The sequence below is a fragment of the Vombatus ursinus genome, unplaced genomic scaffold (genome assembly GCF_900497805.2).
Source record: "Vombatus ursinus unplaced genomic scaffold, bare-nosed wombat genome assembly UNPS02015255.1, whole genome shotgun sequence".
Taxonomy (NCBI): Eukaryota; Metazoa; Chordata; class Mammalia; order Diprotodontia; family Vombatidae; genus Vombatus; species Vombatus ursinus.
In genome coordinates, this window is record NW_020955033.1 from 23,201,304 (window position 1) to 23,216,283 (window position 14,980).

Below are 14,980 nucleotides of genomic sequence, written 5' to 3' on the forward strand. Positions count from 1 at the left end.
GTAAGCAATCTGATTATGTCATCCAGTGACTATCTGACAAGGGAGAAATTGCTTTACAAGGCTGGAAGATCATATTATCAGGAGTGGAACTTAGTATTGCTAATCGATGCTACCCTTTGTTGCAACTCAGAACCCCAATGAACACTTTCAAACATATTTCTGACGCTTTCAAATCTGCCTTTTGTTTCAGACTGTTTAGTGTTTTGGTCTCAGTGGTTACAAATGTATCCTCACTACCTAGGGCTTCAAGTTGGAACTAAAGTCACACTCCAGACAGTTTATTTGAAAGCATCCTCTAGTTGCAAAATTTCTCTCAGCTTTAAGTTTAAGGTTGTTAGAATCCTATCGGGCAGAGATCAGGTCTAATTGTTTTCCTTTTAAGGGATCTGGCATAGAACCATGCACAGCTAGGCGTTCAATATGTACTTTCCGATGATAATTACAATGGGGTTTGTTTGACTGTTTATTAGACAAAACTCTTCTGCCATGCCTGCCCACAGGAACCAAGGCTTGCAGTAAAATCGTTTTCAGGAAATTTTCCTCTGCTGTTGCTGCTACTTCGGTAGCAGAGGAAATTAGGTCAAAGAATAGAGTTGGTTACTCACCAAAGCAACTGGGGTAGCTGTAGTACTCGGGAGCACACTGGTTGCAGCTCAGGCCGGCATAATTGGGGTAGCACCGACACTGGCCTCTGGGTCCACAAGCACCGTCCTGGGAGCCCAGCGGGTCACAGTTACACTCTGGGAGCAAAGACAAAACAAGTGAACTACAAATACTTCAAAAAAATCCTAAGAACTCTAGCATCAATCTTTTAATTTCTATTTAACTATGAACCAACAGCTGCCAAATCCCAAACAAACAAAAAAAAGCTTAATGTTGGTTACCTTTTTATCACCTTGAAAGCCTCATGACATTTTTTATAATTGTAATTCCACTTTTCATAATTATAATTTATAATTCCAATCCCTCTTCTGTTTTTTTTTTTTTTCTGGCTCCTTTCAATTCGTCTATGTTTACATCCTTTTTCTGATTTGAAATGTTTTTCGTCTCAAGACTAGTAGGTGATTTAGGGGCTACAGGGAAGGTAATACAACCTTTGTCTCCTATGAGTAACTAGCCTGAAATTATGTTGGACTAGTAGAGTGGTATAGTCTGTAACTGGGTATTCAGACTCAACTTCTGTAACCTTGCTGCATGGTCTTCTGGGAGCTGCGTGGACTTCTGGGAACCATAGTCCAGTAAGACTTGCCTCAATGTGGAGAGCTTGGGAAGGAAAGGGGAAAGAATGGAGCTTTCAAAGAGGAAGAAGTAGGGGCAACCCAAGAGTGGTAAATTGGAGACGGTGAGTCAGAGATGCCCTAGCAGGCTCTTAAAATAGGGACTGACACTGAGGTACTAAGGCAGCTTGAGCTCTCTTTCAGTTGTGATCCCTAAGAAGGAGGGTGTGATTGAAAGAACTGGGATGTATTTAGTTCTTCCCCTCTACCTTTCAGGCAATTACTTCAAGATTTTTCTATTCCCTAAATTATTCCTAATTTCTGAGTTTTCCTAGTACTTTAGAAGCTGTTCTCCACCCTCCACCTAGTATAAAATTATGACTGCTTATAACTTCTTTGTGATTTTGTATTAGTTCTTAAATGCAAAAAAATTAAGTGTGTTACTATACCCCAAGTAATGGTACAATACTCCAAATAGTGGTACAATACCCCAAGTAGTGGTACAATAACCCAAGAAATAAATGGTAAAAGAATATGAACAGGCAGTTCTCAAAGGAAGAAATCCAAGCTACGAATAGTCATATAAAAATACTCCAAATCACTAAAAATCAGAAAAATATCAATTAAAACAAGTCTGAAGTTCCACTGCATACCTATCTAAATGGAAAAGGTGACCCAAAAAAAGGGAAACTGACAATTTATGGATGGGCTGTGGGAATACAGAAACACTGGTGTACCATGCCCCCAAGGTCATTGAACTGTGTATACCCTTTGACCCCATGATGCCACTAGTAGGTCCATACCCCAAAGGTATCAAAGAGAAAAAGACTCATTTGTACAAAAAATATTTATAGAATGTCTTTTTATTGTAGCAAAGGACTAGAAACAAAAAGGGTGCCCATCAATTAGGAAATGGCTGAACAGATTATTGTATACAAAAGTAATGGAATATTATTAAGAAATGACGAAATAGATGATTTCAGAGAAATCTGAGAAGACTTATGTGAACTCATGCAGAGTGAAGTAAGAAGAACAATTTATATAGTAACAATTACATCATAAAGAAAAAAACTTTGAAAGACTTCAGAATTCTAAACTCTACAATGGCTCTAAAAGGCTGCTGAGGATGGATGTTACCCACTTTCTGAAAGAGGGGAGAAAGACTCAAGGTGAAGAAGCAGACATACATTTTTGGAAATGGAAAATACGTGGATTTGTTTTGCTTAGCTATGCTTATTTGTTATAAGGATTATGTTGTTCATTTCTTTTTTTTTTTTAACTTGCTTGGGAGAGGGGAACTATCAATAGTGTTGCCAAGAAACAAAAGAGACTCATTGAAGTATTTTTTTAATGCACAGAAGAGAATAGAAGGAAAGAGTCACAGATAAGCAGGACAGCTTTGAAAGTAACATGTTGAAATTGTTACATACTTTTTTTTTAAAGCAAGCTATACTTAATAGAGATTTGAGTTTTCACAAACCCCTTTTGCTGTTCTCCTTTGGGTGTATGAATGTTCTTTTTTTAGTATTGTTTAAAATCAGAATATAAATAATTTTCAAAGTTTTTTTTCAAGAAAAGGAAAAGAGGGGCAGTAAAATAGGTAGGGATTTTTTATCCTACTTAGGGGGCTCTGAAGAAATATTTGTGATTTTGATCATTAATAACTTTTGATAAACTTCTCAAAAGGCAGAATTTAAATTGAATCTGAGGTTTTCCTCCTGCCCCCCAGGCTAAAATTAGGACCCAATTGCGTTCTGGCAAGGGAATGACACATTGGCTTGGTAACCTCACCACCTTCCATAGGTTTGACTATTATGGTTATGTAGATGACATACGCACACACATGTATTCATATGTGCATGTAAATGTGTTTATAATAAGCATACATGTATGGATATGCATGTGTACGACAGACTGTATATGTATACATGAATACATAGATGTAGCTATGTCATCTGCATAATATTCAAAGCTATGAAAGCTGATGAGGTTATGTATGATGCATGCATACATATGTGTGTATGTACGTATCTGTATGTATATATGTACACATATCTCTAAATACATGTGAATGATGTATTCATACATATATGCACATATCTGCATACATCACACATATGTATACACACATATATGTGTGTGTGGAGAGAGAGAGAGAGAGAGAGAGAGAGAGAGAGAGAACTCAGTCTTTCCCCTGAACTTCAGTCCCTTCATTAATTGCCTGCTGAACATTTCCAAATGGATATCCCTATAATATCTTAAACTCAATATGTCCTAAACTGAACTCATTATCTATCCCTCTAAACCTTCCTCTCTTCCAAACTTCCTTATTTTTGTCAAAGGTACCACCATTCCAGATTCATCACCCTAGCATTATCTTCACCTTCTTATTCTCTCTCACCCCATATTTCCAATCAATTGTCAAATCTTGCCCTTTCTAACTTCACATCTCTTCCATCTGATCCCTTCTCTTCAGTCATACAGATGCAAGGCCCTCATCACCTCCCACCTAGAGTATACTACAGGGTCCTAACTGGTCTCCCTGCCTCAAGTCTCACTCTACTCTGGTCCATCCTAAACCCTGCTGCCCAAGTTATTTTTCTTAAGCACAGATCTGAACAGCCAACCAACCAGCTTCCTACTGCCTCAAGAATCAAATATAAACTCCTCTTTCTAACCTTTAAATCTCTATGCGTCCTGGCCTAAATCCGTCTTTCCAGACTCACTGGACATTATGCCCCTTCCCATATTCTTTGATCCAGCCAAACTGGCCTCCTCTCTGTTCCTTACTCCAGACTATCTCCTGTCTCTAAAGCTTTGCATTGCCAGTCCCACGTACTTGGAATGCACTTCCTCCTTCCTGTCCCTCATAGATCTCTCTTCCTGTGATCAGACACGACTCAAGCACCATCTTGGTGCTTTCATTGAACGAAATCTTTCCTGACTCCCCCTAACTGCTAATGCCCTCCCTCCCAAATACCTCGTATTTTACTTTGTGTGTATTTATATTTATTCACTTTATATTTAGATTGGGTATATAATTATGTGTATTTGTTGTCTCCTTCATTAGAACATAAGTTTTTGTGTGATTAGGGGTTACTTCATTCTTTGTACTTGTAACTCAAGCACCTAGCACAGTGCCCGACTTAATAAATACTTTGTTGGCTGATTATTGATTGATTGTCTTCCCCCATTGTTTCCTATTGAGCATGGTCAGTAGAGTGAGGCCAATGTAGAGGGAGTAGCTTTGCCCATTTAGAAGGAAAAGGTGTGGTTTAGAAAGAGTGACCATACTCCAAATTCCAAAGGTAGGGGCCAGAGTAGAGAGAGTAAACCATTCTTCCTTTCACTATCATTTTCTACCTTAAATCTCCAAATTCTTCCAAGCAGTGCCACCAAGTGGTTACAGTTAAAAAGGAATTGGAGTCCAAAAAATAGCCCTGAGACTTGGTTTCATCACTTACTAGTCATGTAATGTTGGGGAAATCATTTAACCTCTCTGGGTCTGTTTTCTCATCTGTAAAATGGGAAAAATGATAACTGACCCAGTGGTTGTGGAATCTGAGGCCCCATGTTCAAATTCTAGATTGCCATTTACTGCCTTTTGATCTCAGGCAAGTCCTATAACCTCTCTATTCGTTTGTAAAATAAGGATGCTGGATCTAATGATCTCTGAGGTGCCTTACAGTTCTAATCTATAGTTTTATATACCAATGAGCTCAATAGTTGTTAACATCTAAGTATCACTTTAAAGTCTGCAAACTACTTTACACATTTTATCTTCCTTGCTGCTAACAACAACCCTGGGAGGTAGGTGCAATTGTTATCTCCATTTTACAGATGAGGAAACTGAGTCAGACAGAGGTTAAGTAACTTGCTCAAGATCACAGAGTTAGTGAAAGTCAGAGCCTAGATCTGAACTCAGGGATTCCTGACTCCAGGTCCTGTGCTCTATCCACGGAGCTGCAGTGCTTAATAGCCTTAAAAGCTCTATAAAAATAAGTAATTATTAAAATCCACATAAATCCAATTAATCACAACAATATTAATAATGGTTAGCATTTATATAGCACCTACTATAATGCCAGGTACTGTGCTAAGTGCTTTACAAATATTATCTCATGTGATACTTCCATGTTTCACTATGGTATGGGGTGGGGGGGGGGGGAGACAAACCAGGGTTCTCAAAGGTTAGGCTAGGGAAGCAGAAGCTCTGGCAAGAGGCAAATGTTGTAGTGGAAAGAGCACTGACTTGGATTTACAGACTTGGGTTCAAATCCCACCTCCACACTTAAAAAGTCACTCCACCCAAATCTCAAGTTTCCTCAACTGCTAAATGGGGCAAGGGGCAAGGGTTGGTCTAGATGATCTCTGAGATCCCTTTCATCTCTAAATTTGTGATGCTATTATTCTACCAAGGTGTAAAGGTTTCAAGTACAAGACACAATGGTAGACGGTGTGTCTTATCTGAGGACCAGCCCAAGTTTGAGAGAGGCTGAGCACCAGCTGGGCTAAGCTGTGATGACTTTTTTCCATTCCCATAACTTTGAAAAACCAACTCCTGACTCAAGGAGGGGCTGCAATCCCTATCAATGGAGGGAATCCACAGAGACAAAAAAAAAAAATCACAGGTCCTTTAAGTGTTGAGTTGTTGTTATTCCATGGTTCTGAGGAGCAAAAAAAGGAGGATAAACAAAGTTCCTCATGGCTCAGGGACAGCCTCTCAGTTGTAGCAGCTGAAAAGCATTTTTCCTTGATGGTGCCAGGAAAGTGGCAGCTCTCTCAGCTGAGGGCAGCCCACACACAGAGCCATCAGCTCTGCACCGCCAGACTATGATCTGTCCTTATGGTTGACTGGACCTAGGGATACAGGCCAGAGGGAAAACTACAAATGTTCCCCAAACCCACTTTTATATAACTGCTCCAGTCTTCTGCCGGATGAGGAGGTAGTAAGAAAGCAAACTGAAGGAAGAGATTTCTTTTCAGACTCCCTCCACTACCCCAGCCCTTCCCCTTAAACCATCGGGATTCTCTAGCTGCCCTCCTCTGGCTATGAAGCTTTCCCCCAACAGCAAAACCAGGACTCTCCAGGCAGCTTCCGGTTTAGGGACCTTTCCTCAGCAACCTTCCCAATCTCCTCTCCTCTCTTTTTTCTTCCCCCTCCCTGCAACAATCAAAGCAAAAAGTCTGTTCTTAAATTTGATTCTTTTACAGACTCGTCTAGTTTGCCTGGGAAACTAATCTGTCCTAATGTGACAGACAGGCATAAGAAGTAGATTTTTTTTCATTTTACTAGTATAGGGAAATGCTGGATGAGGAAAGACCCTTTGCTTCATTAAAGAGAGAGAGGAATCATTGTCTCCTCAGTTTACTCTGGAGCTATGTGGTGCAGTGGATAGAGCACTAGGCTTGGAGTCAGAAAGACCTGAATTCAAATCTGGCCTCAGACACTTACTAGTTATGTCACCCTAGGCAAGTCACTTAACCCTGTTTGCCTCAGTTTCCTCATCTGTAAAATGAGCTGGAGAAGGAAATGGCAAACCATCCCAGCATCTTTGCCAAGAAAATGTCTAATAGGGTCATGAAGAGTCTGAAACAACTGAACAACAAAAATTTATACCAATTCTGCCTACAGAGAGGGTCAGCACAATGTACTACTTATTGAACTGAATGACTTTCTGCTTGATTGGTTAGCTCCTTCCCGAACTCCATTTTAAGGAAAGTGTCCAGGCCAATCAAGTGACTTGAATGGATAGCTTCGCTCCCCGCCTCCCTTTTTTTCAGCTTCCTTTGATATATTATTTATAAATTATTTTGTTATTTATATTATTATTTTACAAATTATTTAGATAGATTCTTGAGGGCAGGGACTATCTTTAATTTTGTATATATTTTTATTCTCAGAATTTAGCAAGGTGCCTTGCCCAGAGCGATTGATAAATGTTTGTTGACTTAATTTCTCCTTTACATTTCCCCTCCTTATCTATTCTCTTGTCTACACTTATCCATACACTGTCTACACGAATGTCTACACTAGTGTCTACATACTAGCTTTGTGGAGTTGCAGGTCACCTCACCTCTCTAGTTTCCTCATCTAGATTTTAAGATGGTTGGAGACTAGATAATCTCTAAGTTCCTTTCCAACTGCAACACTCTATAGCAGCAGAACCCCACTATAAAAGGAATGACACAATCTTTTTTGTTCTAACTTACTCTCTTTGTTTCAGAGACATGGCTTTTGTAGGCACCCAGTCTCTGACTGTCAGAGAGTGAGCTCCTTGGGGAATGCTTGGCAGTCAGACGAGTCAGTAGTGGTAGTCCTTGGGTTTGCCATCCCCATAGCAACTTCCCTAAGTAAGATATCACAGCCACCAGGTGCTGCAGCCTCAAGGGGTTTCATTCCCCCTGGGGTCTGGGGCATTGTTGTCAGGAATCACCCGTACAGGTTCTGGGACAAACTCCAAGAGAGCACAGATACAGGAAGAACTAACTGCCACAGTGATAACTAGAGGCCACTTCCAATTGTACCCGAAGCCACCAAGGGGAGCTCCCAGATCTGAGCATGTCCCCTTAACTATAGAGTCCCAGTGTCCCAAGCCACATTACAACTGTAGAGGATCCCCAATCTAGGAAGCCTAGGATCTAATCACAGAAAGTAAGGGACTGCTAATAAGAATGGTAAACTGACTGGAAAGATTCATCCCTTTATGAAACATGAACAGGATTCCCTTGATTGAATTGGAAGGAGCAAAGCCATTGGATAGGTAATGACCTGCCATGACCCTGATGGCCCCTTAAAGGCTGAGCTTTCTAGCTCCAAAGACTAATCCAGGCAGGAGCCAACAATCAAGGAAGAACCCGGAAAGCCAGAAGAGTTGGAAGAATAAGCAGAGGCAGCCACTAGAAGAGGTGCCAGGATTTGGAAAGTCAAGCCACGTGAACCGGCATGAGGCATGTCAGGACAGATGCTTTATTGAAGAAATGCTCTGCCACAATTCCCCCTCTCCCCATTAAAGACTCCAAGGCTGTAGTTCTGAATTTCATTTCTCCCTTTGCGTTCTCCCATTGCAGCCTGAAGACTTTTCCTCTAAATATGAAGAAAGGCTGTTTCTTAAGAGAAACAAGAGGAAAGAGGAAGAGGAGGAGAAGAAGAAAAGGAGGAGGAGGAGGAAGAAGAGGAAGAGGAGGGAGAAGAAGAGAAAGGAGAGGAAGATGCATTAGAAAAAAGCTAGCATTTATATAGCATTATATAAGGTTTGCCAAGTAGTTTACATATACTATCTCATCCCAGGAGAGGAGAGACTTAAAACTTAGATGTTTTTCTTTTCTTTTTTTTGTGGCGAGGCAATGGGGTTAAATGACTTGCCCAAGGTCATACTGCTAGGAATTATTTTGTGTCTGAGGCTGGATTTGAACTCAGATCTTCCTGAATCCAGGGCTGGTGCTCTATCCACTGAGCCCCCTAGTTGCCCCTAGATGTTTTTCCATAGTGCTATCTCTAACTGGGGGCTTGGGAATACAATGAAATGGAGAATTATAAATTCTTCTTTCATACAACTTCTTAGAATGGAGAGTGAATATTTATACCAGAAAATCCATCTAGGCAATGTGTTAGTAATGGCGTGGAACTGGCTATCCAGTCTGACTTACCGCACTATCCCAGCACCACTAAATAATGTACGATGGAAGGCTGATGTTAGATGTTAAAGAAGCGTTCTCCAGACTAAAGTCCAGGGTCCCTGCCTAGATGGGAAAAGGATTCTGCAGCCCTTGAAATTTTCCCATAAGTCTTTATACATCCACTAGTTTTCTCACTCTTGCTGAAGTCTTCTAATATAGGTCATAAGATCACTGAATTGAGAGTAAAAATTTAAGGTAAAAATACCTTAATTAGATCATCTAGTCTTTATAGATGAAGACATAGATCTATACATCATTATAGATGAAGAAATCAGTCAAAGAGAGATTAAGTGATTTGTCCAAGGTTACACGGTCTGTGATAGAGCTAGAACTCATACACATGTTTTCTTATCCCAAACCAGGTCCTCTGTGGGTGGATGAGAAGCAATTGAAAAGTGAAAAAAAAAAATCTAGAAATGACAAACTTAAGCCCTCATATCTTTCTTTAGATCTAGTCCTGTACCACCACCTGCCTGAGAGTCATTTCCATCTGCATGCCCCACTGGCATATCAAATAGACCAGGTGCAAGGTAGATCTCAATATCTCTCCAAAATACCCATTGGTTGGAGTGTATTTTGCTGTGAGAAATGACAAGGGGGTGGTTTCAGAAAAACACGGCAAGACTTATATGAACTGATGCAAAACAAAGTGAGGAGAACCAGGAAATCACTGTGCATAGCAACAGCAATGTTATAGTGATGATCAACTGTGAAAGACTTGGCCACTCTGATCAATACAATGACCCAAGACAATTCCAAAGGACTGATGGTGAAAAAAATGCTATCAACCTCCAGAGAGAAAACTGATGAACTCTGAGTGCAAACAGAAGTATAATTTTCTCACTTTCTTTTTCTTGCTTTTAAAAAAAATGGCTAATATGGAAATGCTTTACATGATTTCACATGTATAAGTGATATCACATTGCTTGCTTTCTCAATGGGTGGGAGGAAGGGAAAGAATTTGGAACTCAAAATTTAAAAATAAAAGAATATCAAAAATGAATGAAAAATAAATTTTAAAAATACCCATTGGTCTTCCTAACTTCCCTGTTTCCTCTAGTACACAACCATCCTTTCAATCACCCAGGCTCACAACAGTTATCCATGACCCTTCCTTTTGTCTTTTCTTTGCATCCCCAGAGCTTATTACAGCACTTACAGAATGTTGTAAACACTAAATAAATGCTTGTTGATTGATTCCTTCTTCCTTATCTGCTCATATCGAATCAATTATCAATACAGCATCCTATTGGACCATCCTGTCTCCAGCCTCTCCCCTCTCCAATTAGTGTAGCTGCCAAATTGACATTGCTGAATCATAGGTCTGACCATATCATTCCCCCACTTAAGGAAGCTTCAGTGATTTGCTATTGTCTGCAGGATAAAATACCAATTCCTCTGGTTAGCATTTAAAGCTCTTCATGACCTCATTCCAACCTAGTTTGGGAAACTCATTTACCTTCCCTTCCTCCCACCCCCATTTCAGCCAAACTGTCTTAGGCAGTGCCCTCTCTCCTGCCTCAGTGCCTTTGTATAGGCCGTCTTTCATGCCTGGAATGCTGTACTTCTTCATTCCCTCCTCTTGGAATATCTGCCTCTAGTCAAGACTTGCTGTTTGTTCTTCATTCTTGAAGAGAACCATGACATCAGGGAGGTGATGCCGTGACATGCAAGAGAATAGCATTTCAGTGAGAGAGGGATTCAAAGCCTAGCATGAGTGCAACCTCCTACATGAAGCCTTTCCCAACTGCTCCAATTATAAAGTGTTTCCTGCCCTCCCAAATCACTTTACATTTGCTTTGCACATATTTTTCACTTACTTGGTTTTTTTGTTTGTTTGTTTTTGGTTTTGTTTTTTTTTTTGGCTAGGCAATGGGGTTAAGTGACTTGCCCAGGGTCACACAGCTAGTAAGTGTTATATGTCTGAGGACAAATCTGAACTCAGGTCCTCCTGAATCCAGGGCTAGTGCTCTACCCACTGCACCACCTAGCTGCCCCTTCATTTACTTTTTTGTGTAAAAAATGTTGCTCCCCTCTGCCAATAGAATATAAGCATTCTGAGGAGAGATACTTGTCATTTTTGTCTTTTATCCTCAGCACCAATCACAAAATGTCTGCTGAATATTAGGTGCTTAATAAATTTTGATAAATTTAATTAGAAAAAAACTTCAAAATTGCCTCAAAATAGATAGCTTATCCAAGTAGGGACATGCAAAGTACATGAATCTATGCATCTGACCCAAATTATTGTGTCCTGTTCTTGAGGACCACCCCATTAACTTCATGCCAGGATGCAGCCCCTGGGTAAAATTGAGAAACCAGGCTAGTTGGAAACAGAAATTTAATTGTAAAGGACTCCACGTTACAGCCAGTTTTTAGTAACACCACTGACAAGATTCATTGCCCTCCAGTTATATACACATGCATCTTCGGAAATGCTGGAACAATAATGTCAAGGACAAATGTAGTTTTTCACCTGCAAGTACTTTTTTGATCACTTTTGAAAAGATTCTTTATCCTCTACCTTTAAGAACAAAAATCTAAACTTTACTGAGTCACCCCCAAATGATCTTTAAAAGCAAGCTATTGTGCTTTCAGAAAGGTCTGGAGTGCATTAAAGGGATTTAATATAAAACATAAAACTAGGGTTCTGTGTTGGCAGGAAAAATTAGGAGGATTTTACAAATACTGAAGAGCAAGGCAATAAGAACTCTGCCCCGGAGAGAAAAATTCGTGGACCCTCTGATACAGCAGCTCAGTGCACGTTGGATCTGATTGAAAACTTCTGTGGATTGAATCATTCTCTCTCCACCCCCCTCCTCAGAAAAGATCACAAAGGCCAGACAGATAAAGATAATTACAAAGGTGCAGTTAGGGGAAGGGGGTGGGGGTGGGGGTGGGGTGGAGGAGTTACAGGCTGAATAAGAAAGGAAAAACAAGCATCACTTTTTGGTTATTTCAATTGCTTCCAGAACTAAATGTTTAAAACCTGAAGGCACAAACTGCAGGGTATGTCACCACACCCTTTAAGAAATTTCAGTGAAGGAAGGAGGGGGGAGGGGGGGGTCCAAGGTATATGAAACTTAAATTATGTTTGAGGACTGAGGCTAAAAATCAACTTCTCTTATACATCTTAGTAAAGTAGCATTAAAACCAGACATTTTTGACCCATCAATGAATATGCATTAAAGCAGCATCTGAAGCATGGGGTTATTGTTCAGTCATTTCAGTCATGTTCAACTTTTTATGACCCTATTTGGGGTTTTCTTGGCAAAGATTCCGCTGTGGTTTGCCATCTCCTTCTCCAGTTAATTTTACACATGATGAAACTGAGGCAAACAGGGTTAAGTGACTTACCCAGGATCACACAGCTAGTAAGCGTTTGAGGTTGGATTTGAACTCAGATTTTCTTGACTCTAGGTCTGGTGTTCTATCTACTGTACCACCTAGCTGCCCCTTAAATACCTTGCAAGAGCTATCAGACCCTCCCTCCACCTGCCCCTTAGTCTTCTTTGTGCTAAGCTTAAACGTGACCAGTTCCTTCAACCACCCTCATATGGTGTCACCTCAAGGATCTGCACCTCCTCTGGGCCTACTCCAGTTTATCAATGTCCCTCCTAAAAGATGGCACCTAGAGCTGAGCACCATCCTCCAGGGGTGCTCTAATTAAAGCATGGCATTCCTGGAATGTCCTGATGTCTCAATGGAGTGTCAGATCACATTAGTTTTTTTGGCGTTCACGTCACACTGTCAACTCATATTGAGCTTACACTCTGCTAAACTACGCAGTTCTTTTTTAGATAAATGGTTGTTTAACCACGCCTCTCTTCTCTTGTATTTATGAAGTTAATTTTTTTTAAAAACCCAACTTTACGTTCATCCCTCTTAAATTTCATCTTATGTGTTCAGTTTGGTCCAGATGTTCTAATCTGCCCAGATCTTTTTGAAAATGCCCCTTACTTTCCTGTGGTTAGCTATCTCTCCTATATTTGTGTCATCAGCAAATCTGTTGAGCATTTGTGCCACCTATATCTTCATCCAAGGCATTGATAAAAAGGACATTGAAGGGCCAAGCGCAGATCCTGGGATCCTCCGCTGAAAAACCTCCTTCCAAGTTGACACTGAATCATTCATGACAGCTTTGGGGTCTGGTAATTCAGCTCATTTCATATCCACCTATCACTTCTGGCCTTACCCTAGGCTGGAACTTGACTATGCCTTGTCTCCTGCCTGTCTTCCCCTTTGGGTAGGTAAGTGGATTGTCAAAGAGAAGAAGACGGAGGGAGGAGAACTCAGGAGTGGAAAGGGCAGGAAAGCCACAGAAAACCCCCAAGAGGTGCCCTTATTCCTCCCCACCTTAAACTACTACAAAATCCAGAGAAGTCGATGCTAGACAAGCAGCAGAAGAGGGGCCGGTCATTTATTGGCTCTCTCTTCTTCCCTCTGCGCAGCTGTCAAGATATCAGGCTGTATGTGTGCCATCTTTGTGCCTGTGTGAGCCCAGCAGGGTGGAGTCGGGCAGCTTTGGCTGAGATGCAGGAGGAGAGGAACGCAAAGTAGGAAACCAGATGTAACAAAAAGAGAACCAAGAAAACAAATTCAGACTAAAGAATCCTGACTTCAACTTATGAAAAAAAAAAAAAAGCAGCCACAGCATTAAGTTCTGACTCATTAGAGGCGTGATTATGCTTATTCTGCCCCCTCCCCTTCTCCATACAGTTTCAAGGAAAGAATTTCACAAACTTTAAGCTATAAATATTCATTCATCTCAAGTGATATTCTTTTTAAAAAGGAGGAACTCCATACTAAAAATATTTTATTTTAGCTATTCGGAATGAAAATCAATTTCTAAGTTTTGGCACAGAATATATTTACAGACAGTGATTTTCTAAGAACCAAAAGGCTTAGCTTCCATGGAAATGATTAAAAAGGCTTCTGTGCATGCAGGAGCTAAAATTTCTGAAGGACTATAGTCAAAAATTAGTATTATATTGTTCAGCTAATGATATAAAGAAAAATCAAGACACACAGAAACATAATTAGTGATTTATCATTACCTAAAAAAGTATAGAGGGAGCAAAGAACAAGCATTTGTTAAGTACCTACTATATGCCAGGCACTGTGCCAAGCACTTTACAAGTATTATCCCTTTTTTACAAATGTTATCACCCTTTTTTTCCTGTAAACAAAGAATTGGACACAGTAAATACAACAATCGGGAGATGGATAAACAAATTATGGTATATGAATGTAAAGGGACATGCTGAGCCATGAGAAATGATGAGTATATGGAATTCAAAAAAGCCTAAGAAAACTGAAGTAAGCAAAATCAGGCAAATGATATGTATAATGAGTTCAATAAACTCCACAGAAATAACAATAAAATAAAATGAACTGCTGCAATTATATTGACAAAACTTGGCCCAGAAGAAGCATGGAGAAAATGTGCCTTCTTTCTTTCATTGCAGAGGTAGGACACTATGGGTGTGGACTACTAAATATATGGGCCAGCTGGGTCAATATGCTGGTTAAATCTGCTGAACTACCTTTTCCCCCTTTCTTTTTCAAATTTTTTTTTCAAGGGATAGCTTTTAGGAGAAGAAGAGAGATGATATATCCAAAAATGAACGTCATGTAAAAAAAAGGTATCAATAAAAATGGAAGAAATTTTTTTTAAAAAATTAATTGCTGTAACATGCTAAATCCTATGACCAGGAAACTGGGCTGTTTCCCACTTGGGCGGCTATAATTACCATAGAAAGGCAGTGTTCTGGACATATGTACAAAATGGTATGACCCATCCATTTACTATAAAATCCATACACCACAGTTGTCAGGCACTGGGGCAGGATGAGAAAAGGCGGCTCAGGACTTATTGGGGAGGAGAATGTAGACAGTAAGGGATTATTGAGAAGGAAGGAAAAAATGGGTCCCAGGATATCTGAGTTCTTGTCCTCTTGCTATCAATAACTGGAGGTATGAATTTGGGAAATTCACTTAACTTCTAGAGACTTTCATTTCCATTTGGATAAAATCTTGATTTCTGAAGTCCCTTTCTGCTCTAAACACTATGAGTCTGTGAG

At 40.1% G+C, this 14,980-nt stretch overlaps 1 protein-coding gene across 1 annotated transcript in view; it reads right to left on the reverse strand.

Moving 5' to 3' along the window:
- LOC114031802 (laminin subunit alpha-3-like) overlaps positions 1–14,980 on the reverse strand; it is a 325,671-nt gene that overhangs the window by 187,622 nt on the left and 123,069 nt on the right. The window contains exon 14 of the mRNA XM_027846940.1: positions 606–740. Within this exon, the coding sequence (XP_027702741.1) occupies positions 606–740 (135 nt within the window). The remainder of the gene's footprint in view (positions 1–605; positions 741–14,980) is intronic.